The sequence below is a fragment of the Phallusia mammillata genome, chromosome 3, assembly GCF_965637545.1.
Source record: "Phallusia mammillata chromosome 3, kaPhaMamm4.hap1.1, whole genome shotgun sequence".
Lineage (NCBI taxonomy): Eukaryota > Metazoa > Chordata > Ascidiacea > Phlebobranchia > Ascidiidae > Phallusia > Phallusia mammillata.
In genome coordinates this window covers 14,761,721-14,789,436 of record NC_137254.1, presented here as the reverse complement: position 1 = coordinate 14,789,436, position 27,716 = coordinate 14,761,721, and the positions used below count along the sequence as shown (strand labels likewise).

The 27,716-nt window shown below is 38.4% G+C and overlaps 2 protein-coding genes, 1 long non-coding RNA gene and 1 pseudogene across 6 annotated transcripts; 2 read left to right on the top strand and 2 right to left on the bottom strand.

Moving 5' to 3' along the window:
- Positions 1-1,392, top strand: part of LOC145219640 (uncharacterized) — a 225,974-nt pseudogene extending 224,582 nt beyond the window's left edge.
- A 1,558-nt stretch (positions 1,393-2,950) lies between these two features.
- LOC145219639 (uncharacterized) lies at positions 2,951-8,073 on the bottom strand. The gene is made up of 4 exons (XM_080086972.1): positions 7,958-8,073; positions 6,239-6,367; positions 3,306-3,775; positions 2,951-3,072 (listed from the first exon to the last, which is right to left on the bottom strand). The coding sequence occupies exons 1-4, from the start codon at positions 8,071-8,073 to the stop codon at positions 2,951-2,953; spliced, it is 837 nt and encodes a 278-aa protein (XP_079943098.1).
- Positions 8,074-11,769: 3,696 nt separating this feature from the next.
- On the top strand, positions 11,770-22,356 carry LOC145217621 (uncharacterized). Of its 4 annotated transcripts, none has more exons than XM_080084914.1 (3): positions 11,770-13,194; positions 13,319-13,403; positions 16,149-22,356. In XM_080084914.1, the coding sequence occupies exons 1-3, from the start codon at positions 11,791-11,793 to the stop codon at positions 16,400-16,402; spliced, it is 1,743 nt and encodes a 580-aa protein (XP_079941040.1). In that variant the 5' UTR covers positions 11,770-11,790; the 3' UTR covers positions 16,403-22,356. The 4 variants fall into 4 exon arrangements, with proteins under 4 accessions (XP_079941040.1, XP_079941041.1, XP_079941039.1 ...); XM_080084915.1 differs by lacking the exon at positions 16,149-22,356 and adding an exon at positions 14,734-16,102; XM_080084913.1 differs by lacking the exon at positions 16,149-22,356 and having other exon boundaries at positions 11,770-12,989; positions 13,095-13,194; positions 13,319-14,727.
- On the bottom strand, positions 16,141-27,255 carry LOC145217623 (uncharacterized). Its single transcript, XR_013857448.1, has 2 exons — positions 21,246-27,255; positions 16,141-21,174 (listed from the first exon to the last, which is right to left on the bottom strand). It is a non-coding gene; the product is annotated as an uncharacterized LOC145217623 (long non-coding RNA).
- Between the last annotated feature and the right edge of the window lie 461 nt (positions 27,256-27,716).

Here is a 27,716-nt window from a genome sequence, read left to right as displayed (position 1 = left end):
ATTATCAGCAAGGTCAATCACATCGAACAGTAAACGAATATTATTCCCGATGAACCTCCCTTTAATAAACCCGTTGTGGTCTCGATTGACGAGGTGATCCAGGGAGGATTTTATGCGGTTGTTTATGACTTTGGACACAGCGTTTAACAGTGTTATAGGTCTATTATTGGTGATGAACTGTTTGTCTTTATTGGGTTTTGGTTTGAGGGTCACCACTCCTTGGCACTGCGTTGGACTGAAGTGACCTACTTGCGCGGAATAAGCCCATGCGTCCTTAAACATGTCCCTAAGGTCATTCCAAAATGTTTCATATACCTCGACAGGGTATCCGTCTGGGCCCGGCGATTTGTTTCGGGGCATAGATTTAAGCGATGCGTATAACTCGTTTTCGGAAATCGGCAACTCACTATTTTCAAACTGAGATTGATTTAACGTTGGCAAATTAAGTTTCAAAAGGCGTGATGTCACCTCTGATATTGTATAATGGGAATCGGGCTGTTGGTAAAGATGTTCAAAAAATTTTACCAACTCATCTAAGATTACATTTTGGTCTGAGCAAGCGTTATTGTCTATTTTCAACTGATCGATCGATTTTTTACCGCATGGCGTTTTTCCAAGTTTAAAAAATACTTCCAATTTCTTTCGCCCTTTTCTGCCCACTTCGTTCGACTTCTTACCATCGCACCGTTTGTTTGGGCCTCTATTAGAATGTCCAATTCAATTTTTGATTTGGTTATTTTTTTGTATTAAATCAGGATTACCTTGGGTTATTTCCTGTTCCAGTTTTTTCCTTCGACTTTTATGCTGTTTTTTATGGTTTCTCCACGAATTACGGCTTTCAAAGCATCCCACCGAATATGTGCATTTGTGTCACATTGAGCGTTGATTATCTTATAATCCTTAATTGTTTTTTGGATGATGGAAATAAACCTTTTATCCGATAGTAAATTTGTGTTTAATTTCCAATATCCTTTACCTCCAGGAGTTTGCGAGAATGGCTGCTGATGATGCCTTTCCATCAAGGTTGGGATAATCAAGCCATACCCAGGGCGTCACCTCAGTCAGGACAATCGAATTTTTAATTATCGACTTAGTCGTGGAAGGAGAGTTGTAGAGAATGCTTTTGGTATACTTGCTGTACGATTTCAAGTATTCTATAAAATGCTAAATTGTGATCCAGAAGTGGCCCAAAGTATTGTACAGGCATGTGTGGTTCTTCATAATTTCCTACAAAGTCCACGTCTGTCAGCATCCCATATTTATGGGGACCAATTTGATGGTAATGGAAACATAGTAAATGGCAACTGGAGAAAAACTATCTGCAAATATGGCCTCACTTGGACATGTACTGACCTTCAAGGTAGACAATTAAAAACACTGCCGTTTATCTGACTCTAAAAAAACAACTATCGCTGGCTAAACAAACCTCAAAAGACGCAAGGTTAATTTAACGTTCCCACATTATATTTCACGAAGGCATGTCACACAAGCGCCACTGGCGACTAAACACGCAACACCAAAGTCACAACGCCAACGCGTGAGCTACACCAAAGCACGCTATTGTAACTAATGAACTTGGTAACTGACTTTAAGTCTAAATTGATGCGGTTTTTTAGCGTCAGGTCAAATATTATTACAAGTTGTAAAACTGGTATGGTTGTAAAACACATACGGCCGAGAATATTAACTGAGTTCTAAACCACAATTATTCATTGAAATGCTTGTAGAAGCGTCACATGCAACATGGCTGAGAGCTAATTTAGACTAGGTTCTTGTTAACACGTAAGCGAGGCGATAAAACAATAGCCTTCAGCCAGTTTATGACCGGTGGGGTAATAAGAAAAACAGGTTTAATAGTCGGTCAAGTTTCTGTGTAGAAAAAGGCGAGGTTTGACCGAGTTTGACCGAGGCAAATATACGTCACGACAAATGCATGCAAGTGAATGTTTTGAATTAAAAGTCCAAAGTACGATATGTTTTAAATGAAAAGTCCAAGGTCCGATACATCACTCTCCGTCCCGTGAAATGTTTTCCGGAACAGATTCTTCTGGATGATGTTTTCCGAATTAGATCTATCATTGTCCGTTTGTTGTTTCCTATTTGACTCTTCGTGCTCCAAAGTCAAATTGTGGTTCGTGCGGAAATTTTTTTGTCCATTTGATGTTCTTGCTTGATGGATATCCCGCTGTGTGGTGATAAATTGTTCGTATTTGTTGGTGAACTCCCGTTGACGAAGTTGCTTGTATTTTCGAACGAGATCATGTACAAATGGAGTTGTGATAGAATGTTGATTGTTGAGTTTCGAACAGTTGGCTCGGTGGGATTCGAACGGTTGCATTCGTACGCTGATTTTTTAACCTCTGTAATCTAAACTCAACATTTCGCGTGGCAAAATATTCACACCAATGATTATATAAGGGTATTTTAGGGCTATAAGGATGATTAAGTATATATATACAATACGATAAAAAAGGCGCAAATTCTAAGTACTATGTAGGTTTGTGATATACAAATAAAAATAGTTTTGACATTTGACAAGTGTTTCTGTTTCGAATTCTTGTAAGAAATTAAACGAGCTCTCAGACTTTACAGATTTGTGCTAAGCTTTTTTACGGTTTGACGCGTAGCTATGCTGGCGACTTGATTTTACATGTGAAATGTGGCTATATAGCCTCCCACTTGTAATGTGAGTTTTGCAGTGCTTTTGCGATCTGCAGTTGTGAGTTGGTAAGTCGCTTTTTGTAGTATTACTCTCGCCATTTCGACCGACAGGCCAATCTGTGATAGATTATTATATTTTCGCGCTGCCGTCGAGGTAAGGTAAGGATTTTTAGGCAATCAATCTCGTTTGAGTTGCAATTGCTTTTTAGGCGGTATTTGGCCTAGCGACTGTGCAGCAATGCTGCTTTGAGCGAAGCTCATTGAAGTATAAGGTTCAATATGAACCAGTTTAATTGGCGTTCGATGAACGCTTGCGCTTCGGCGGCGCTATAGTCTCAAGGCCATTTGCATTTGCTTTTACATCATTCCGCTTTATTACTGTAGCATTCTCCTGCATTTTTCCTTGGCACGCTTAATTGATTAAATACAATTTCATATTTATCGTTTTGGTTTCACGTATAGTCATGTCAAATCTAAAATTATTTTTATACAGGGTCAACCTACTAGGTACTTAGAACGAATGTTATGATCGTTTTGTTGTTGTTTCAATACCAATATAGTTGTTATACAACTGAGGGCCATTTCCGTTTAGGCTAACTTAGGGTACAAGGGCTGTGTCTGTACTTCGTCAGCTAAATTATTACCGTCCGGTTGTTCATTTTGTCGAGCGTTCTTTAGCTCCATCAATTTGTCCAACGCAAGTCTGCCGTAGACCTTGACAACCCATCCGGTGAGCAAAACCGCCCATATTCCTGCTAAAATGTATATAACTACGAAGATAAAACATAAAAATGGCGAGGTTATTGAGCTGATCAAATGTAGAAGTGCGTTCTTCGAAGCTGCTTCCAGGGTTGAGGACAAATATGAAACGTCCGCTTCTGTTATAGGATCGATGTTGCTGTCAATGAACTGGTAAAGTTTATCGTTTGTCAAGCGGGACTGGCTGAGAAGCGCCAACATTGAATTTAAATCTTCGAAACCACTACTCGGTCGTGGCAAATTATCTTCGTACCGTTGAAAATCTAATTCTTCCTTATGATATTTAACAGGTGCTAAAGTAGGTGTTACAAAGTCAACTTTAGAGTCAACGTGAGCTAGAGCAGTGGTCGTCAACCTATTGGTCGCGACCCCAAGTGGGGTCGCCTAAACTTTTTCTGGGGTCGCGATAAGTCACCGAATTTAATTTATTTCATTTTAAAATTAATCACAGAAAATAAAACTAATATTATGCTAGTTTTAGATCGCAACTTTTGCTCTTGTTTTGTAGTACAGCTTGCTACCTCCTGTTACAGTTAAATCGTGGTAGTAGAAAAACGCAAAATGGCTTTATCGCGTAACAATGGGTTTGGACAACGTGTATTATGACTCAACACTATTACTTTGTATTATTTAAGGTGACACCAGAACAAGTGAATAGTTATTTATGCAGTTGTAGTGTGCAGATATTTTACGCTGTTTACAGTTAGCTTTGTAGCAGAGTAACAGTAATTTGTAGCCTGTAAGTAAAGCTTAGCATTATACTAGCATGGCAGCAAAAAATACCAGAAAAAGATCATATGACAGGCCTTTTTAAACCTTGGTTTTACTGAATTTCATGGCAAACCAAAGTGTGTAATCTGCCATAAAGTTCTGGCAGAAGAATCGATGAAGAAAACTAAACTTACACGTCATTTAGAAAAAAACCATCCAGACTGCGTGAACAAACCAACCGAGTTTTTTGAACGTAAATTGCAATCCCTTGCATCACAAGCAGGCGTGATGAAAGCATTTACTGCAGTAAACAAAGCTGCTGTTTATTGTTCGTATGTCGCCTCTTATCACATTGCAAAGCAAAAGAAAGCCCATACAATTGGAGAAAAATTGCTAATGCCGGCAATGAAGGAAGTTGTGAAAGTTATGATTGGAGAAAAGGAGAGCAAAAAGTTAGATTCAATGTCACTATCAGCTGCAACAGTAAAACGTAGGATTGAAGACATGTCCAATGACGTTCTGGACCAAATTGTAACTCAAGTAAATGGTTCTTCATGGTATGCAGTTCAATTAGACGAGTCTACTGATGTTGCCGGTCTGCCTCAGCTTTCTGTATTTATTCGAGATATCAATGGTGGAGAAGTATTAGAAGAGCTTTTATTTTGCAAATCACTGCAGTTGCATACTAGAGGTGAAGATATATTCAAAAGTCTTGACGATTTCTTCCACGGTCGTTGTATACCCTGGGAAAAATGTGCTGGAATATGTACCGATGGTGCGGCAGCATGTACTGGTATCAATTCGGGGGTTGTAAAAAGGGTACAGGACAAAGCACCATTCGCAAAATGGACGCACTGTTTTTTGCACAGACAGGCACTTGCCGCCAAAAATTTATCAGAGGAACTGCATGATACTTTGAATTCCGTGACAAAATGTGTCAATTACATTAAAGCGAGGCCACTCAACCAGCGTTTATTTACTTGTTTGTGTGATGAAATGGGTGCTGATCACACGGGTTTACTATTGCACACAGAAGTGCGTTGGTTGTCACGTGGTCGAGTACTCAAGCGAGTTTATGAACTGCGAAAAGAAATTGTTATTTTTCTCCAAAAACAGGAGCATTTGGCTTTGGCTGAAAAGTTTGGTCAGGAAAAGTTCATTACAAACGTGGCTTACTTAGCCGACATATTTGATTCGCTGAACTGTTTAAATCAATCCATGCAAGGTTCTGGCTTTACAATTATTGATTATACTGCAAAAATTACCGCCTTCTACAAAAAGTTGATCCTGTGGCAAAGTTATGTGAAGCGAAATGAGTTTGACATGTTTCCAGAACTACAGCAATACATTGTCGACAGAGATGTGGCTATCCAAGATACCATACTTGGACACCTTCAGCAGCTTTGCAAAAAGTTTGAGCACTACTACGGCAACATTCTGACGCCGTCCAAAGAACATGACTGGATAATAAATCCTTTCTCTATCGTAGATTTACCTAAACTGCCTCTCCGTGTTGCGGAAGAATTTACAGAAGTGACAGCAGATGCAGCAAACCGTTTCTTTTGACGTCTTTAAAGCAAAATTCCCAAAGGTCTCCGCAAATATTTACTTTTGGGTGTCGATGCACTCAACGTACCCGACTATGTCAAATTTTGTTGTTCAACTTCTAATCCCGTTTTCAACCACGTGGCTGTGTGAAGCAGGATTTAGTGCAATGAGTGTACTAAAAACGAAACATCGTAATCGATTGGAAGTGGAGCATGACATGCGGTTAAGCTTGTGCAAAGTCAAGCCGCGGCTTCAAAAACTTGTGGACAGTATACAGGCGCAACCATCTCACTAACAGTGCAAACTAAATGTTGAACAATTTGACAAGTTTGTGTTCCTAAAATTGGGTTTATGTCTTAAATGAAACTCCTTGAAAACGTTTTTCGGAATACTTTTGTATAGCCATATTTGTTTGTAAATATGTATAGTTTGTGTACTTGTTCTTTCGTTTTAGCTTTACTTAAAACATTTTCTCAGTGCCGAAAAAAATGGGGTCGCATGTAAATTCTGATTTAATTTTCCCCTAAATTGGGGGTCGCCTATAAAAAAGGTTGAAGACCACTGAGCTAGAGTATAATTATCGTAGACATAAAATGTATCTTTAATTCTGAAAGACATTACTCTACCCGGAGCATAATTTTCCACAAATTTAACAGTTGGATAAACAAAACCATCCCTTCCTACGGACCTGACGTGTCCATAGCAGACTATTCCAAGCGACTAACAGCATTTATGTCGCATCTGAACTTTGCCAAGCGCAAACCTCAACGGCAGGTAAATGTTTATGTTGACCCAGAACTTGCAAACTGCACTCACGTATTTGTACGGGTGCAAGCCAAAAAGGGAACACTTTATCCCGCTTATGATGGTCCCTTTAAGGTATTGAATAAGCATCCAAAATTCTTTACCTTAGCTATGAATGGTCGCGAGAACACAGTTACTGTCGATAGGCTTAAGGTGGCTAATCTTCCTACTATTGAAGGCATAACCGATGCTACTGTGTTACCTAGACCCCCTGTTGATACTTCTGTCACTGAAACTATTCCTATATTAACTAGTCCAACTGTTTATATAGATTCTAGAGTAGATACGGGTGACTTAAGTAACACTTCTGCCTCTGCAACACCAATTAAAATATCTGAACAAGACCCTCACATTACTCGAAGAGGACGTATAATCAGAAAGCCTCTTCGGTTTCGTGATTAAGCAAGAACTTGAAACAAAATGCATCAAATTGGTATTTTAATTTCCACATTACTTTTGTGCGATATAGCTTAAAGTGGGACGCAACAATTTAAACTCTGTCATGAAGCCTTGTTTAAAGGGGAATATGCCATACCTGAACCTATAACTTGTAAAAGGGCAGATGCACCAGTCTTTCAGACATGTTTCGGCCGACTTTACAACCCTTCGGCAGACTTCATTCGGTTAGAGCAGTGGTTCTTAACCTTTTTGTAGTCACGGACCCCTTTATGAATTTTGTAAGTCTGCGGACCCCCAACGCAATTTACCATAAGTCTTTTGATGTTTCACGTTTCTTGCATTATGCCATGTCATGCTTTTGAAGGATTTAAATCCGCCTTCACAGTCCTTTAAAATCAACGACGTTTCTGTATTTTATTAGTGGCCAACGCATCGAATTGATAGTATTTCTGGTATATATAACTTCACAAATCACTTGTTCTATAAAGTCTATTGTCCATGTGTGTTATGATGTCACAATAGAGAAAACAATTAGAAAAAGTATGTGTTCTTGGCCCAATTAAGTTGCAATGAACAGCGTGCACTCGTATGCATGATTGTAAAAACGGTTGAGAAACTTAAAAATATTCTTCTGTTGGTTAATGATACTTAACATGTTTCCCTCCGTGGACCCCCTGAAACCATCTCACGGACCCCTTGGGGGTCCGCGAACCCCAGGTAAGAACCACTGGGTTAGAGGTATATTCGTGTCAAATTTTTGAATCGACATATGAATCCCATTATTATTTTTTTGGAGGCAAATTTCATAATAAAAAATCTGTAGCTATTGCACCCCCGTCCTCAGGTGCGTGTGAAGATTGGCAACACACGCATACTGCACCTTTGATTGGACGACTTAGTAAAAGTAGTGATAATGTTTGGTCTTCCTCTAATGAAATTAAAGTAACTTATAAATGGCCCACATCTTCAAAAGGTGTTATTCATAATGGTATTTTAACGAAATCCACTATCTTATACGATCCTATTCACAAAAAAATGAAAGGTGCTTTGGGAATTATGTCTAAATGTAACATACATAGGGGTAGTTGTGTTGTCGGAACTAGACTGTTTACCTGGAAAGTGCCCAACCGAGTTGATTGTCCCGTTGTCACGCCTTTGGGAACTCATGGTTTGACCTTGCATTATCGGCATACCGGCGATTTATATCGTTTGGAAGTAAAAGAATTAGGTTTAAGTATTCACCATCAAACCATTTGTTCTAAAGCCATTCGGGATTGCCATGGACACTGTTTCTGGGACAATAAGTCAACTTACGGCTGATATTCACTTCTTAGAATGTCAAACACAATCACTACTAGCAACTATATATTCACTCTTAGCCAGACAATATCCTGGCGAAGTATTAAGTAAACTTCTAGGTGGGGAAAGAGCCGGAATAACTGTTGGAGATCTAATGACAGAACTCTCTGTGAAGATATATAGCCGGTCAAGCATATGGGGAAGAAAAAGGCGAGGTTTGACCGAGGCAAATATACGTCACGACAAATGCATGCAAGTGAATGTTTTGAATTAAAAGTCCAAAGTCCGATACAACAGTAAACCCGGAACAGACAACAGAACTACAGGCCGGTTCACACGCTGCGTGCGTGATTGGTGGAGCTGCGCGTGCCGCAGCACCCTGTCGCCTATTTCGCCCGGCATGTAGCTTTTCCAAGTGCGCACAAGTGCAAGACGTCATGAAACGTCACGATTTGTCATGAAACTGGAGCTGCAGTTCCACCATAGATACCATATTAATGTCATAATTTTTTTTTTCAAAAGAAAAAAATGCCGATCAAGGCGGAAATTATACGTATAAAAATTATACTTGAGAATAAACTAGCACGAGCCGCCCCTGTTCATCCCGGAGTTTCGCGCAAGTGTTGGTCACGGTCGAGCGAGCACGGGGCAAAGAAACCGATAGGAATCCCTAAAATACCAATTGTTTCAAAAAGCCCATATGTTCTAAATTTTAAGAAGATGGGTTGCAGTCAAGCGTGACAAATCTAACAGTACTCGTTCTAAAACAGGAATAATTTTAATTTGAGCGTTTTTTTGTTTCAGAAAAAAATTGATTATATTTAACTAGTGAGTCATTTTCTCATCTATCAAGTCAAACGTGCTTTTTTTTGTTACAATTGTATGCGCTCGTAACGTTTGTAACATCCATCAATAACACACAACAACGTTTCAACCAAACGCTGACTTTCCCTGGAATCGCAAGTTTTTGGTTTAGCATAGAAGTTACAACGGGACTTTTTGAGTGCTTTGCAATTTTAAATACCAGCGGAAGAAGGCGTGCGCTCATGACAAATTAAGATTTCCATTGCTTTCGAAAAAAGGTTTTCCCAGGCTTGTGAGGGTAACACATTCTAATACCTGCGGAAGGTTGATGAGTAAATCAAATCCGTGAGCACATAACTAATGAGCCTCCAGGTTGCTTCCAATATATGATTTAAAACCTTTAAAAACGCTTAAGATAAGACATCGTAACGATCCAAACCCACATAAAGGGATAATAACAAAGGTGTCAATAACTCTCTCGCATGTTCGGAGCGTCTTGTTGGGACAAACATCATTTATAAGTTGTAACAAACCATATACACCAAATATTCATTTTTATCCCAGGTCTAAAATCAATTCATGGCTTCTAAAAAAAAACGCAAGTGCTAAGTATTACTTCCTTTTGTTATTGGACATTTTATATCAGGGGTGTCCAACACGTGGCACGCGTACCAAAAGTGGCACGCAGAACATTTGAAAATGGCACGCAAGTTTTTGCGCATCCAGATGGTAAACATTCGGATTTGTCAGGCAATTAATATTTTTCAATTGATTCTTTTTGGCCTTTATTCTAACTTCAGTAAAGATGATTAGTATCAAGGTAACACAACTCCACTAATTAAATTGGCCGTTTTTAGACTCGACCCGTCTACTTTTAGGCGCGTGAAACTGTCGAATTCTGGATAGTTCCAGACCTTTATGCTGTCGTATTATATTCCATGTTATGGATTCTGCGCTTTAAGCGACATTGTATGCTAAAAAAGGTTTCTGGAGTATCATAAACAAGTTCACTCGCGTTCGAAAAAGTACTAAACGTTGGCACGCGAGTATATTTTGAAACCTAGATTGGCACGGCGGTGCTTTCGAGTTGGACACCCCTGTTTTATATATTTTTAAACTTGGTTGCATTAAAATTTGACAAGACATAGGACCAAATGCAAAAGTACTAAAATCCAGCCTACACGTACAAATTTGTCTGTTTTCTGTTTACTATTGTTCAGCTGCCACAAACCACTGTCACCGCGAAGTGATTATCACATGAAAACAATAAGTAAATGTGCACATGTTGAAAAAATGTTGCCGTCCCCTGGTCTACACAACAGTAAACCAAATTGTAAATAGCTTCTATTCACAAATAGACAGACAACAGTTTTGAAACCAGTCTTTGGTACGCCTCAGGACAGGTGTGGTTTGGCTTTAGAAACTAAACCATTTACAACATTGTTGTGCACCCATAGAATTTGTATTTGACTTTGATTAGACGACTAGCTTCTATAACTTGAGTTAAATTCTACATATTTGACCTACATGGTATGAGTGTGTGGGTTTTCTGATTTGCCTTGACAAGTAATATAAAAACACTTTATTGATTTTGTGATTTTGTTATCCCATATACACAATATGATTCGTTGCCCGAATTCCATTTTGTTGTTCTCTGCTGACATATTGTGACCAAATTGACAATTCCATTTCGGTTTCTGTTTCTATTATTGGTTCATAAAAGGCAGAATAGTTAAAGGCACCTCATATAGACACATAACAAACCTTTATCGGTTTTGTTCGCGGTAACCCCGGGATTCGAACCTTTTGAAAAAGACATAGGTGAACAGCCCCGAAGCACACATATGTATAATAGTGCACCAGGCTATTGAAGGCGTCATACCGAATGCTTGGTGACCGGCTGATTCGGTATGACGCCTTTAGTAGATCTGGTGTACTATCATTCCCTTTAAAAAAGAGTGTTGTGTTTGACCTATGCTACGAAATAGCTAAATATATGTTGAAACCTACTCACTTGGTGCAATAGGTAAATCGTAGTATTTGTTTCCAGTAACATTGCTGTAGAAACTTGTCTTTGTACCGCAGACAATTTGTGATGTTAGGATTTTTGCCAAAAACAAGATTATATCATGACAATTTTAAACTGCGCATCAACTAAAATATGTGTTAAAAATACGTACACGAATGTTTCGTTAAAAGTTTGCACAATGAAAAGCTCAAAAATTTAAAATTTTAACATTTTATAAAACATTAGTAAATATCTTGTCAAAATGACTGCCTGTTGAGATTGATTATTGGTCAGCGAATTTTTGTAACCAGCTTTGTGCAGTCAGCCACAATGTTTGTTAAATGCATGATATGAAAAGCTCAAAACAGGTTTTCAAACTACGTTTGTGCACTAAACCATAACGCTCGTTGCATACAGGTCTTTAAAACGTCTAAAGCTCGTTTTTGAACAAGATTGGTGAGGGGAGGCATGATTCTTGTTACATGCATGAGTGTATACGCCTAACGTGGGTTTTCTAACTAGCTTTCTGCAGTCAGTAACAACTCTGACAACACAAAATGGTTTCTTTCTATCAAGAGAAACCTACTTTGGAATATTGCAGTCGTTTGTAACAATCATCGCTGCAAAGTTTAAATGAACAACTTGTCTATCTTGCATAACAAAACTAGAACACGAAAATAACGACGGAAGGTTGTTTGAAAAAATCCTATTACTAGGTGTCTCTAGATAGCTAACGAATCATTTTAATAAGGAAACTGTTGTGTTGAGATTCAGACACTCGTTGAGTGCACAGCAAAATGGAAGATAAGGCGAGTTACGCACAAGCGGCGATAAAAAGCGCAGGGAGTGCGCTGAAAAGGCCGAACTGCCTCAGTTTTAGAGCTGAAAGAATTCTAAAAAGAGAAGAGTTATGGAAACTATTAAAAGACATTGATTTTCCAGTCAAAAAAGTGGTCGGCATTGCTGAAATGAAAGGAACTCAAATTGATATCACTTGCACAAGCAGAAAAAACGTATTAGAACTGCAAGCCAAGCTAGTGGATTCCCCGAATATTAAGAATGTCCGCCTATATGAGAGCGATTACATAAATATTGGAATTGGATGGGTACCCATTCCCTTCCCAAACGAAGCCATAGCGGAAAAACTATCTAAACAATACGGTGAAGTTAAAAAGATGGCACACAGAAAAGATAAAGAAGGTTTATTGTCAGGAATGCGTATTGCAACTATGAACAAAACAGATGTGGCAGAGAACCCAATCCCAAGTTTTATAAATATTGATGGGTACGAGTTTTACGTTACATACAACGGACAGCAATTCACCTGCAAATATTGCGGTGAAGTGGGTCACAAGCAGGCAAACTGTTTTAAAAGAAAACAAGATTATCCAGAACTACAAAGCAAAGTCAGAGAAGAAGCAAAGAGTAAAAAATTGGACAACCGAGCACGAACAAGCGTTATCGGGGCCAGTTCTCCGCGGCCACGCACGGGCTCGCAAGTCACTGATAACAACTTGCCAATCCTTGCACCAAAAGCGGAGGGTGATAAAAACTTACAATCTGACCTAGATTACGCAAACCGATCTCAACATGTCTTGGAACACCCTGTAGACCCTAATGATTGTGAAACGGGAACGGAATACATTTCGCAAGGCAGCAATCCAAAAAAACGAGGCCGAACCAGCCCTGTTTTGTTACCAAACAGCAAGTCACAAAGTTTATGTGAAACAACAATTTCTGTTTTATGCCCAGACTGCAACAAAGAAAGCCTTCTGTCTCCGGACGCTATACATTTCTTTTGTTATAAGTGCAAACAAGACTTTAACATAGCAAAGGCTTGTTGTGACGATGAAACTTGCATACTTGTTCCTGTTAAAGAAAAGAAAATCAATTGTCCTAAATGTGAAGCGGTCATGTTTTTGATGCCATGTTGCCGACAATTTCAACCTGAATTCAAGACGAAAGAAAATCTCCTCGAATGTGTCAGATGTGAAAGGTACTCAATTGCATGCGTGTGTAGCACGATAAACCCGATCCCAAACCTCACTATGAGTAGAGAGTGTTCTAACCATTTATGTAAATATAAATTGATAAATTGCAGCTGCGGAAAAAAGTTTGCTAAATGTATTGAACCTCATAAACCCTACCGATGCTCGTGTGGGTTTGAGTACGAGTGGGACATTGACCTTGGGGTTGAACGGGTATGAACTGATTGGTTGTTTTACTGTAGCGTCATTTAACGTTTCTGGGATCCGGGATCCCATCAAAAGGAAATCGATTTTTAAATTTATCCGAGAAAAAAAATTTCAAATTGTACTTATACAGGAAACACATTGTTCAGACCGGGACGAAAAACTTTGGCAGTTGGAGTGGGGTGGGGAAGTCGTTTGGTCACATGGCACGAATCGAAGTAAGGGAGTAGCTATATTATTTTCCAGAAATTTATCATATTTAAAAACGGACTTAATGGCTGATCCCGATGGGCGGTTTTTGATTGTAAACCTGACAATCGCTGATAAGAAATTAACTTTGGCAAATGTATACGGACCGAATAAAGATGATCCCGATTTCTTTAACAAATTCTTCGCTGACGTAATAACATTCGGGGACGGCGATATTGTCCTGGGAGGAGACTTCAACATAATTTTAAATGAGAATTTAGATAAAAGTCCCGGCGCGCCGCACGCAAACAGACACTCCCGGGCCACTGTACAGGCTCACATGAACGCACTTGATTTAAATGATGCCTTCCGTCTCCTGCACAGTACGATTAAAAAGTACTCTAGAATTCAAAGTAATCCACTGGTTGCTACTCGATTAGACTTTTTCCTTGTTTCAAAATCAATTTCAAGCAATGTGCCAAACGCCGACATTAGTAGTTCTAACTTTAGAGTTTGCCCCCAATGCGCGCGGCAGAGGCTACTGGAAACTTAACACGCGTCTGTTAAATGACAAACGGTACGTGAAGCTTATTAGAAAAACCATTGACGATTATACTCAAACCAACCCTGCGAATCACGTCAACCCTCACACTCGATGGGATGCGCTTAAAGCTGTTATTCGCGGCGTATCAATTGGTTTTAGCGCAAGGGTAAAAAAGGAAAACACATCACGTCAAAACGAACTCGAATTGGGTATTAAAGCGTTTGAAGACGAATTAGTCCGCGCCAATACTCCTGCAGATCAAAAATTGGTGACGGAGTTGACACAGTTGAAAAACGACCTAGATAACTTGATTGAAAATAAAACTAAGGGAGCGATTATAAGAAGCAGGGCTCTGTGGGCCGAAAAGGGTGAAAAAAACACGAAGTATTTTCTTAATTTAGAAAAGCGCCACGTAGGAAAAAAATCGATCAACAAGCTTAAGGCGGGCGACCGAATTTATACCAATCAAAAATCCATACTGGAGGAGTTAGCTAAATTTTATGAGAACCTTTACGAAAAACGCGACTCGAACTATTCTTATTCTCAAGTTACCCAACATCTGGTTGACTTAAACCTCCCTAAGTTAAAATCGACACAAATCGAAACATGCGACATGCCTATCACTCAAGAAGAATTGTGTGGTGTAATTCATAAAATGCCAAGAAACAAGTCGCCAAATTTAGTCCAAGCCAAACGCAAGGGGTCGTTACTCTCATCCCCAAACCCAGAAAAGACCCCCTGATCACAACCAATTACCGGCCTATTTCTCTATTGAACACGGACTATAAAATAATTTCAAAAACTATTAACAACAGGATTAAAGCTTATCTCGACATTTTGGTCAGCGAAGATCAAAATGGTTTTATGAAAGGAAGGTATATCGGCGATAACCTTCGCGTGCTCTTTGACATCATGGACAGCTGCGATTTTTATCAAATTCCAGGAGCGGTACTTTCGCTAGACATTTTCAAAGCGTTTGATACTCTGGACTGGGAATATATGTATTCTGTATTAAACGTCTTTGGGTTAGGTCAGAATCTTATTAAATGGATAAAATGCTGTTATGTTTGACCTACGAGCAGGATTATTAACAACAATTTCCTATCGCGGGAGATTAGGATCGAAAGAGGTGTAAGACAGGGCGATCCGCTGTCCCCAACACTTTTTTTGTTGTGTATAGAATGTTTGGCTGCGGCCCTGCGCAACGATTCCTATATAGGAATACGACTAAACAATCGCGAATCTAAAGTTTCACTTCTTGCCGATGATACTCTAATTTTTTTAAGAGGAGAACCATCAGATTTCGACAAAATATTTCGCGTATTAAACAAGTTTTCAGAGATGTCAGGCTGCACAATTAACATGCAAAAATCGCTAGCGTTCTATTTGGGGTCAAAACGCTTGTCCAACCAAAAACCCTACGCAGACAAAGGTCTCTCATGGCCTCAAGAATCCTTTCGATATCTTGGCATTGAAATTCCCATTAATGACCCCAAACAGCTGTTTTCTTTAAACTTTGGGAAAGTAATCGACAAGATTAGCACAATTTTAAATATTTGGTCCTCACGTGGTTTGACCCTTTTGGGCCGCATCTGTATTTTAAAAACCCTAATAATTCCCATGATGATTTATAAAGTTAGTGTGCTCCCCATCACCCTACCGAGCGCGTTTTTACGCAAACTAAAAACTAAAATGTTCCAGTTTGTGTGGGGTTCGAAATGGGAACGAGTCAAACGGAAAACGCTTATCGCAAACCTGGAACAGGGAGGGGCAAATATGTTAGATGTAGACACTTACATTATGGCCTTAAACCTTAAATGGGGATCAAAATATTTCGACGAAAACTATAGCGCTCCTTGGAAGCACCTGGAAACAAGTGTCATAACTAAAATGGAGTTAGAATGTTGGTTTCGAGGCAATCTGCCTACAACATCAAAACAATGCTCGCAAATTATTCCTCTTAGAACAGTTAGGAAAACCATTACTGATTGCAGACAGTTAATGCAAATAATGGAATCGACCAAACCCTTTCCTAGATCGCTGTGGGTCAGCAAAACCGTTGCGCTTAAATCTCGAACCTTTTATTTAAAATCGCTCGTCAACGCTGGGATTCTGGACCATTCCAATTTGTTAGATAATGCAGGAGAATATCTATCATACGATAAATTGGCGACAAAATTCAATTTTACGCCAAATAATCACGAATTCAAAAATTGTATTAAAATGATAGCTGCGCTGCCACCAAATTGGGATCGAACAAATGACGACTCCGGCGAAAAACCAAGTTTGGTAAATTTGTGCAACGAGTTCTTTGAAACATTTGACTCTTCCAAAGCGGTTTATACCAAACTTAAACAATACACGACGGTTCTCCCGGAAAAACAAAAACAAAGCTGGGAACGGGATTTGGGTCTTGCTTCAAATACTACCCATTGGGAAAAACTGTACGAAACCAACTACAATTCGACAATGGAAACAAATTGATTTCACTAGTTAAGCAGCCTTTATTCGTTTTGTGCTTTCAAAGTTAGTAACATCACCAACAAACCAATTCCAATAAAAAATACATTTTAGAGCCGACAGCAAAAATTTTTCCATTCTGAAAAATGGCGTAATTCTGTGAAAACAGGAATGATGAAAATCAGCGTCTTTTAACTATCAACAAAGTACATGACTATTAAGGGGGGTGACTTGTGTTCTTGTTGTGTAGAAAATTTTCTTTGCAAAAAAACATACGTGTTTTATGTGGTAAATTAACTTCTTGTGTGACATGATGTGAGATTTTGTGACATAAATAACTCTGAGCCGTTCGAATTGAAATTGTGATGCGAAACAACGGACAGGGAAATGTCAGTCATATACTTATTAATTGAAATTTGTGGGAATTTTAGTACTTGCTCGAATTTTTACTGCATTTAGCAATTTATGTTCTGTTACAAAATGTGTATGTTGGCGTCCCACGTAATGACTGTACTGCGTTTCATCGTAACATCAACTTTTTTCGAGTATTTGATAACTTTAAAGTTTTGCTCATTACATTAATTATTTTTTCACATAACGAACAGATAGTTGCATATATACGTGGGAGCGTTTCTTGTCAAACGCGCCTTTGTATTTTAAACTGGTACCAAATGTTTTGATAAAATTGTTTTGCAATAGTATGGGCGCAAGACGACCAAATTCTGGCTTAGCTTATTAGACAAGTTATGTGGAATCGGGATTGGATATAGCTTGACAAAACAGAACTATGACATTTATAACAAATCGCTACGAATCCTTGCAAGCAATTTGATTAAGTTATATTTCACGCGATTAAAGGATTTTAATAACATTATGTTTATAAAACACCAACACAGAAATGCATGAATTATGCTACAAACCACCCGGGAATTGCATTTGCATTCGAATATTTAACCATCATACGCGGGTTTAATAAACGGTTACATTAACCACAATGCCCATTTGAGCCCATTTACGAACGAAATTCAATATCTTATCTCGGGTAGCCGTTCTTGAGTGACGACTAAAATATTTCACTTACTCAAACAGCGATGAGATACACAACAGTAACTCACTTACACAACACAGTTATGAGATCTAATTTTGTAAGCAACGATCATAGCCTATATAATGCATGGCAATGTCTTTTCCACTAGGTGTCTAAACAGAGCTACTCAAATCAAATTGTAAATGAAAATTTCTGTTTTGATTCCGTTTTACTGATTTGACGACGAATATAACACAAGTTTACCAAAGCACTTTCACAAGTAAAATTTTGTTTGCGTTTTTCCAAGCGAGCTTTGTGCATTCCTCCATAGCTCTTTATTACATTGTGTTGTATGACTATATGCGTAAGCGTTGGACCGATTGCTTAGTCAATAGTTGTACTTGCGACATGCATATTTCGTTGAAGAAGCAAATAATGATACCGGAAAACTCTCATCACACGCAAAATTGCATACTGTATGGGAATTTGGGGTGGGTTCTGATCTTTTTTTTTTTTGTTTTGTTTTAGGAAACTTTTCTTTTTTACACCAAAGAATATGTTTTCTTTTGTGGAAAATTAACGTATTGCTTTTACTTGGTGTGATATCCTGTGCTATAATAAAACCCTGAAATGTCAGGTTGGCAATATTTGAAGCGGAACAACGTCTAGGAAGCGTCAATCAAAAATTAATAGAAATCGCGGAAAATTTCGTAGTTCTTGTGCCTAATTAGTTCGGCGAAATTTTTATAGCACGTCATTATATACAAATTTGTTCTAAAATTGAACTCTTAGTTACTATTCGTGTTTTTTGAGAAAACATTTTCATTTCCCAAACTTTGGAGCTCTGGCTCAACGCACTATCAGCCAATATGACGTCACAAACAGAATTAACCATTAATACGTTAAGTTGTCTTGAAATTTATTTAGAGTTAAAGCAGTTTGTCAGATCACAGAGAAAATATTACGATTATGCGCAAACAATCGCCTTATTTTGTTGAAAACAACGGAATATTACTCGAGGAGAGGCCTGTACATTCAACATCAAATTAAACTACATCTTTAGACTTTTTTTTACTTAATTTCACCGGTTGGGGTACATTATTGCTTTTGTGCCATTAAAAGTGAGTAAGTGTCGACGTACAATTCGCATACGTAATAACATTTTATATTTCGTTGACAAAACGAATAATGAAACCAGCATTCTCTCATCATACGCAAAATTGCGTGTTGTATGGGGATGGGGTGCTTGTGATCTTGTTTTAAGGAAACATTTATTTTCAAAACAATATGTTTTGTATTGTAAAATATTAACACCTTGCTTTACTTGGTGTGAGAACCTGTGCTATAATTGAACCGTGGAGCGTCAGGTTGGCAATATTTGAAGCGGAACAAGGTTTATGAAGCGTCAATCAAAAGTTCAATAGGAATCGCGAAAAACTTCGTAGTTCTAGTTCCTAATAGTTCAGCGAAGTTTTTATAGCTCGTCATTACAAACATATGTGTTCTAAAATTGAACACTTAGTTGTTAGATTTAGAATCGTTTGTAAGGAACCACAATCGGAAAATTTCTATATTATATTCAACATCGAAAAGTACCGGAAACGCACATATCGGTTGCAAAGAATATCAAAATAAGTCAAGCGTATTTTTTCTGCATTTACCGATTTGTATTCTTGTTTTATACTGTTTATGTTGGCGGTCCTTGCTATGACAGTGCTACGTTTCATCACAACATCACATTTCCGAGTAATGAATAACTGATTACATTTCCACATAACCAACAGATGAATACATACCTATGTTGGAGTGTTTCTTAAAAACGCAGCTGATTCGAGAATTTTTGATAGCTCACTGCGCCCAAACCATTCATGTCAAATGGTGTGATGTGATGCGTTAAATTGTTTGTTACATTTCAATATTAAATCGTCCTGCAAAGACTGGATAAACAGTTATATTAACCATGAGCCGATTGACAGACAAAACTGAGTATCTGGGATGGCCTTTTTTGTTGGAAACTACAATATAACTTACTTACACAACACTGCTATCAGAAAGCAACGATCAGGTATAATGCATCGCAATGTATTTTAAAAGGCAATATGGTTTTGCTGCATGCTTTTCACTGAATGTGTCTAAACAGAGCTATTTAAATCAAATTGTAAATCAAAATTTTGGCTTTGACTCCGCCTTCATACTTTTTGACGCCGAATATAACAATAAGGTCATACAGATTACCATACCACCTTCACATACAAAAATTTGGACGCGTATTTTTCAAGCGGGCTTTGTGCAATCAGTCATACCCTTCATTGTACTACATTGCTTTTCAAGATTAAATACAAAAGCAATGACACAACTATAGTCACGTAGTCAACCATTGCAAGGTTTCCCAATTTGTTTCGTGCACTTAGCGTAACACAAATTTCTAGGGCAAAAACGTTATTGTAACAATTCGACTTTTTCATTTGGTAATCTCTTCTGAGTTAATTTCACTAGTTGAAGAGCCTTTAATTGCTTTCGTACAACAACTGTTAACAACTGCTCAATGTATTCAGCAATTCAAGCGTTTTTCAACCGGGCAAAGTAAAACAAACAAATCATAGCTGTAAGAGATGAAAGCGTCGACGCGAAAATCATCTATTAATTATCAAGTAGTATATTTTGTAAAAGAAGCGAATATTGAAAGTAACAATCCCTCACCGTACACAAAATTAAATATTTAATAAGGGTTGGGGATGGGTTGTGATCTTGTTTTAAGGAAACTGGCTTTTTATACCATCATATTTTTTGTTTGTGGAAAATAACGACTTGCTTTTACTTGGTGTGAGATCCATAATTAAACCCTGAAACGTCAGGTTGGCAATATTTGAAGTGGAACAACGTTTAGCAAGCGTCAATCAAAAATCAATAGGAATCGCGGAAAGTTTTAAGGTGTTTTTTTTTGCTGAAACTCCAACTTGGCTGCTGAAAATCGTTGAACTATATCTCAGATCGTTCGTGTTTTAGAGTTTATTAGGAATATTGAAAGCAACCATTGCGTATTGTATTGCGTAAAAGGTCTTGTCCACGAAAATAAATATGGTGTTTTTTTGTCATTTCCGTTTTGGTAATCTAAACAAACTCAAAAATCGGTTAATTGTATCTCTCTTCGTTCGTGTATTAGAGTTAATTAGCCTATGTATGCCGATAGCGAACTATTTTACAGCGTTAACAACTGTGCAAGCTGTTTGTGACTGCAGTTCCAAGTTGGTATCTCACCGTCCAACAGTGGCCCGCTCTGGTCGTGGTATCAATATGCCTTTACGTTTTCGTGTATGACCTTAACACTGGTGAGGAGTATTGTTTTATTGAGCGCATGTGTCATTCGAATTTGGTTTCGCTCGTAAACAGACGTTAAACCATGTGTGTCTACAAAAGCATTAACATTTTCCAGAACTGCCTTTCATAGCTCTGTATATTTCATTGTGTATTTTCACACATAACCAACAGACAGATTCATAACTATATGGTGGTGTCGTTCGTAAAACTCGCAGCGCAATCATCTCTACTTTGTCTTAGCAAGCGTGCAGGATATAACTTTATTGTAGACTAATTTACCAAGACCCTGGCATGCACAACGAAGAACACATAAAAAGATCAAAAAAACAACGTAATGCTCCAGGCAATGTTTATCAAAGATATCCACATGTCTTCAATACTTTCAATTAAATAATTGTTTGTCCTTGTTCATGTTGGTAAATGCACTAAATTTTCTCCAAGCATTGCATATCTAGCGTAGGAGTACACAAAATTAAAATTTACAGTAACTTGCAAACTTACACGTTGCTTTTGGGGTAGTACCATATTGCATTAAAAAGAATAGCGTTCAGAGGGGGCCAAACTCGCAGCACATCAAGCCGGCAACAGCACGTCAGACCGATTGCACGCACTAGGATGGCGGTTATTTTTCCACTGCCCTATGCAGCACTCGCACCTTGCTGCTCAAATATGCTGTGAACACCAGCTTGATTCGATGCATTGCTTCGTCTGGTCATCTGTGATTTGCACAAAAGCATTTGGAAGCCTGGACTGATCACAGTAACAAATGTGAGCAAGCAGCAGACTAGTAGTAATAACTGTGTTAATTTTCCTGTTTGTTTTTCTATTTATTAACCGTTATAGGAATCGTCAAATTATAAATATATGTGGAAAATCAATTTCCGTCTGACATAGTGTGATATACGATTTTAAAATAATGCTATTCGATATATAGCAGAGATTATTTATGAGTAACAAACACTGTGGACACGTTGATGAATGCAAGATTGTAAAAGTGTAAACCTTAATTATTAATTAAAATGTAGAAATTACTTCTGAGTCATGGAAACTAAACATAAATTAAAGTATGAAACAAAGAGCATCCAAGCATCAGTGGCATTTTCGATACCTAATGATTAACTGAATACGTAATCTTAACTTTTATGGTTTAAATCGACAAGAGTGTCCGCCATGGGTTGATTCTATATGATAAATATCTTTGTGATGGCGAGAACATTTCCAATTTTGATGCTCAACTGTGTGTGAAGGCGATGTCGGAAGTGACTGCATTGTGTTTCAACATACATAACTTCAAATATGCCAAGACAAGCCAAAATGACTTCAGGATTCTCCTGTTGTAACGATTTTTGCAAAGGCAACGATACTGAGGGCTTAGTGGTTATACATAACACTCTAAAGCAGGGGTATCAAACTCATGGGGCTTCGAGGGCCACATTGCAGTTGGAAATTATGCCAAGGGCCGCATGTGATATTTAATCTAGTTTTATAAACTTTAACCAGGGGAGCACAACTATTTCGCCACGACGGCCGCATTGCAGATCCTTATTTCACCTTATTTTAAAATTACAGATGTAAAGAAACAAGTTTATATCATATTTATACCATTAATTGACGCCCCAAAATCCCACATTAATTTCCAACTTGATGCACAGATTGAGCTGCACAGTATGAAGATAGTCTTAACTGTTTATGATGTCATAATCTTTATTGTGGTGCTTGTGGCACTTGTTTTTCGGCATTGTTTGTACACAATAGGCGCACAAAAAGTCGGACGCATATGGCTATTAGGCTGGTAATACTCTTTTCAGTACCACAAAATCTGTTTAAAACAGTGGAAAAGTGAAAATATTTGGCAAAGGAGTTTTGTTTACGTCCCAGCCGCCAGTACATATATTTTAATAAACATGTTCACGGCCGCACAAACTCGTCTCTGTGGCCGTGCACCCCTGACTGAAACTTAACGCTTATTTTTAGTCAGAGGAACGGTTTTATTCTGTAAATGTTTTTGGACAAAAAATCTGACAAAATACTACAATTGTTGTTGATTGCTGGAGGGCCGCATTAGAGGGCTTCGTGGGCCGCATGCGGCCCGCGGGCCGCACGTTTGACACCCCTGCTCTAAAGTACAAGTACCGAAATCAATGTTACAGTATGTTTGAAAAGACAATTTGGATCTGTTTATCCAAAACTAACTGGTACCATTGTGGCAATCAAATTTTGGTCAGTCATTTAAACCAAGTCGAAATCCTGTGCAAGGTCTTTGTAAGAAGAAAAGATTTCAATGCATTAATTACTAATAACAAAAGTAAAACAAACCCAACAGCCTGAAACCGAAACGTGCAAACTGACAAACCTATTCACACTTTAACTCAAAAACGTATTTGCATTTTACTATGCCGCGGTTCAAACAATATGTACATGGCTCACAAGATATTGTCAGTTCGATATGCAAGTTCGATTGGTCAATTCTACAACATGTTAATGTGTCATTTAAAGTGGAGTTTCGTCAACAACTATCACGTTCACTCGTCGGTCGGCTTCTGGCTGTTGACGTGAACGAAACTCACGCAAACGCTCACGAACATAATCGTAAAGCATTTTCACAAACATGCTTTTTCGATGCTACATGAGAACGTGGGAAATTTCATTTCCTTAACACAAAAGTCGAATGTGTGAGACATAAAAACATTTTTAAACTGGCATCTTTCATCAAATTTAAAAAGGTCTTTGTGACTCCCATTTACTAAACAGAAGCCTACGCAGAAAGTAATTGACAAGGATCAGATGATCCTATGTAACGTTTTCTCGTGTCGCCGTCCGTGTGACTTGAATAGAAGTGTTTGGATCGCAAAAATGGTTAACGCAGCGGTTCTCAAACTGGGGTCCGCGGTCCTTTTAGGACATTTTGCGGGGATCTCGAAAAAGTGAAAGAAATTCTATATTCTTATGTGCTGTCAGTTTGTGCAACTGGATAAGTTGTAATCTAAGTGAAAGTGAGAATCAATCGTCTCCATTGTTAAACAGAAGGCTTTATTGAATGACAACTAACAAAAATGCAATTGTTCGCGCACAATTGTAATGTTTTGTCTGTGATGTCAGATTTGGATCATTGTTATGTGCAATTTTGCATAACAAGCTAAAATCCTGCAATCAACTTTCGGTTTTTTGAAGTACATATTCAGACTTGCGTTAACACATTTAGACTTAAAGTTTGAGAAAAACTGGGTTCACGCAACCGAGATAAATTTTGTCAGGGATTGTGTTTCATAAAATATGGCAACCCTATACTAGCATTAACTGCAAAGTTTAGCGAAACAATTGTCATATCGCCGTTGGAGAAACGGTATTTAACGACAAAATCAACTGACAGTGGTACGTAGCACAGTAATCTTTTTTGCCAATCCCAAAGCAGCAAAACAATAACTATCATTGAAATATGTGGAAGGTTGGCAAAATATGTTTACCGTATACGGAATTTATTACATTTACAAACCAAATCAGATGGCACAACAGACACAGTGAGGATATAACATTATGGCTTTTTAACACTTCCACCAATGACGTAACAATAAGTTTTTTGCTGAGTTATTGTTAAATGTAACAATGCTTATAATGCTTGATTCATTCAATCTTTTGTGTAGCCTAAAACTATTGTTACAGTTACAACTTGTGCGGGGTTTGTTTAGCTGGTGTTGTTTTTCGCTAGCAGATAAAAGTTTAGTATTTTTGTTGGCAGGAACAATGGATATAAGAAAGTTTTTAAATAAACGTAAGTCAGAGAAAAATGAAGATGATAAGATTACACCAGTAACGCTTACCAAACCAGCAAAGCAGATTAGAGTGGACAACCCGTTAGTTACTGTAAGCAATCGAGATCCACTCCAAACACCACCTGCGAAAGTAGCCAATCACCTGCCTCAAGATAGGGACAAAGGACTATACGTAAAGTTTACAAAACGTTGGTCTGATGATCGACGATACGACCTTTTAATCAACCCATATGTTCCACCAAATGAATACAATTATAACAGCGATTCTCATGGCTCCCGCTCATTCCGCCACGCGTAGATAGACCAATATTCTCCATGGCTGGCCTATTCAAGTGTTTTGAAAGGTGCTCTGTGCAAGTATTGTGTGTTGTTTCAGGGGACACTATCTTGAAGGATCACATGAAGGGCGCAAGCAAAAATGCAAGATACACATCCGTTCTTATACAGAACAAGTTGATTAATCTCTCTGAAGAAATAGTGAGAGATGAAAAACGTTACTGAGATAGAAAAGTGTCAGAATTTGGCTCATTGCTTTTTTTAAGAAACAGCCTTGTGTATGATGTAACGTTTGTTCGCTATTGTTTACACGTCCACATGGTCTGAATATTACCGATAAACTATTTAAAAAGTTTGCTTTTTTATGATTGCATCTCTTGGTAATTGAAGGAAGAAAGGTGTGTTTGGGCCAAACAAGAGTATGTTTTGAGAGTGAAAATCGGAAAACCTGGATAAAGAAAAAAAGGTATTCTGCCTAACCTCTCAGTTGCTTTTCATGTGAAATCAAAAAAGGGTCCAAGTCGGATCTTCAGAATTATTTGAAACAGCACACTAACGATTAATTGAAATGTGTGTAAACAAAAAAATCTGAGATGGCAAAAAAGGCATGTATTGCATTTTTTTTACATATGTTTCAGATATTCTTTTTGTGGGATGGATATGACCAATTTCATATTCGTTTCAAGATTGGCCACACACATGCGATATGACATATTAACAGAAAATTTAAAGAAAAAATGATTAAAAGACTTCAACTATAGCATTGACAAGCAAATGCATTTTGGTCCCTGTGTATTAGGCTACTTATGATTATAGCATTGTAGGAAGTGGTGCATCTACCAACACTTGCAGCTCTGCAGGACGGGAAAAAGTACAACAAGAAATAAAAAGTAGTTGAATAAAATGTTCAACTGTACATCTACAGTCATCATAAATCGCCCAGAAAAAAAGCCATTTTCCTGCGACCAATTACCTTCGCAGACTGCCAAAAATGCTTTGTTCAGTTCGAAGCCATCAGGCACAAAAAAGATCAATAATATGGAAATGACATTTTGTGAAAACACATTAAAAGTTTGTATCATTTGAAAAATCCATCTCCTTGGCACAAAACACGTCTTTGCAATGGCTTGGTGAATATTTTTAGCACAATTGTGCTGTTACGATTTTGCCCGGAAATAAACTTTAACTCAACTAAGTTATACAATAAAGATTGTTATAAATTTATGGTGTAGCGGTCACGTGCTTTTAAACCAGGGGTGGGCAACATACGGCCCGCGGGCCGGATCCGGCCCGCGACGGGATTTTGAGCGGCCCGCGGACAGTTTCCGGTCTTACATGATAATGTGGCCCGCGGCCACAGTCTGCCGCAATCCCCCATTACTTGCTTACTACGTCAAATTACAGTTGTAACGGACAGTAACACTCCCCAATAGCAAAAAAAAATTCCCTCCGTTGTTACCATTGCACCATACGTCTATTGTTACGACATAACTACCAACCTTGTGTGTGTCCTACTTTAACGGTTTCCTTAATTCCTTTGTTTCCACACGTATAGCCTAGTTCAGGGGTGGGGAACCTGCGGCCTAAAGGCCACATGCTGCCTTTTAGGGCACTAAGTGCGGCCTTCGATGACAAAATACATTTTTAAGATGTTGATATAACCGACTGCACCCGGCGCTGAAAAAAATAGACAGAAACGTATTTTTGATTTTATTGCAGATTATTTTTTGATTAGTTCCAGAGCAGCGGTTTTCAAACAAGACCCATGGTCCCATAGTGGTACATAAAGCGATTTCCATAGGACTACCAAAAACTCCAGGTTCAGCAATTTCTAGGTTAAATAAATCCTGAATGTTGTAGTGAAGACGAAAATGTAGTGAGGAATTTTAATTAGCTTGGACCGTAAGTCTTACAAACTACAAGGAAATAGCAAAACGACCATTCTGTGAGTCAAAAAGTTTGAACATCACTGTCCTTGGCCTGGGAAATAGTCTATGCGGCCTACACGAGTGTCGATAAATCGTTTGGTAGCCTTTATAAACAAAAAGGTTCCTCAAACCTGGTTTAGGTGGTCAAAAATCCGTTTTAAATCACTGGATAAATACGCGATTAATGTATCGATTCAGGAATCCGGCCCGCCAAGTACTTCATTTTCCCATATCTGGCCCGCCGACTGGAGAAGTTGCCCGCCCCTGTTTTAAACCATCATTTTGGCACTTTGGTTTGGCTAAGCATTAAGTAATGGAAAATTTTGACTTTGCAACCATGACTTTTTGTTCCATGGAAATTATATGCTGCTTTTGCGACATATGGTATAGAGCGGTGTAACCTTACTGAATCATTCCCGTCTTCCTGATATGTTCCAACAGCCTGACCATAAGACAGGCTGTTGCGTAAACCGGGTGTTTCGAAATAGTTGTGCAATCCATTGCACTGCTGCATATCTTTGCAAGCGTTTAACTTAAAACAAACTAATAACTGATGCGAGTAAAGAAGGTACTGTTTTGCAATGATCGCACGAAAAACGAGTATCAGTTTAAAAGCCAATGTTTTATCGTTGATCTCTCTCTTTCCACCGTATCCTTTCCTTGAGATAAATGAGACTCGATGTGTGTTTGCGTAACCAGAATAAAAGACAAGACCTAAATTGATCTTTTGTGGATCATGTCGGCTCTATGCAGCAAGCGTTAAGATCGTAATAATGAACTTACTCGCTACTGCAAACGACCTATACGAGCCACGAGAAGCAGAAGAATTAACGAGCTTTCAAGTGAACAATAACACAGCACGCGCGCGCACCCACGTCGCCCCCGCAATGGCAAGACATGAATTTTATTGTAAAAGTCATGTTTTGTAAAAAAAAGAAAGATGGGGTATATGCAAGGGACACATTAAGTTGGGAAGTTGCACGGGCTCTTGTTGATGACAAAAAGAATTCAAATGGAAC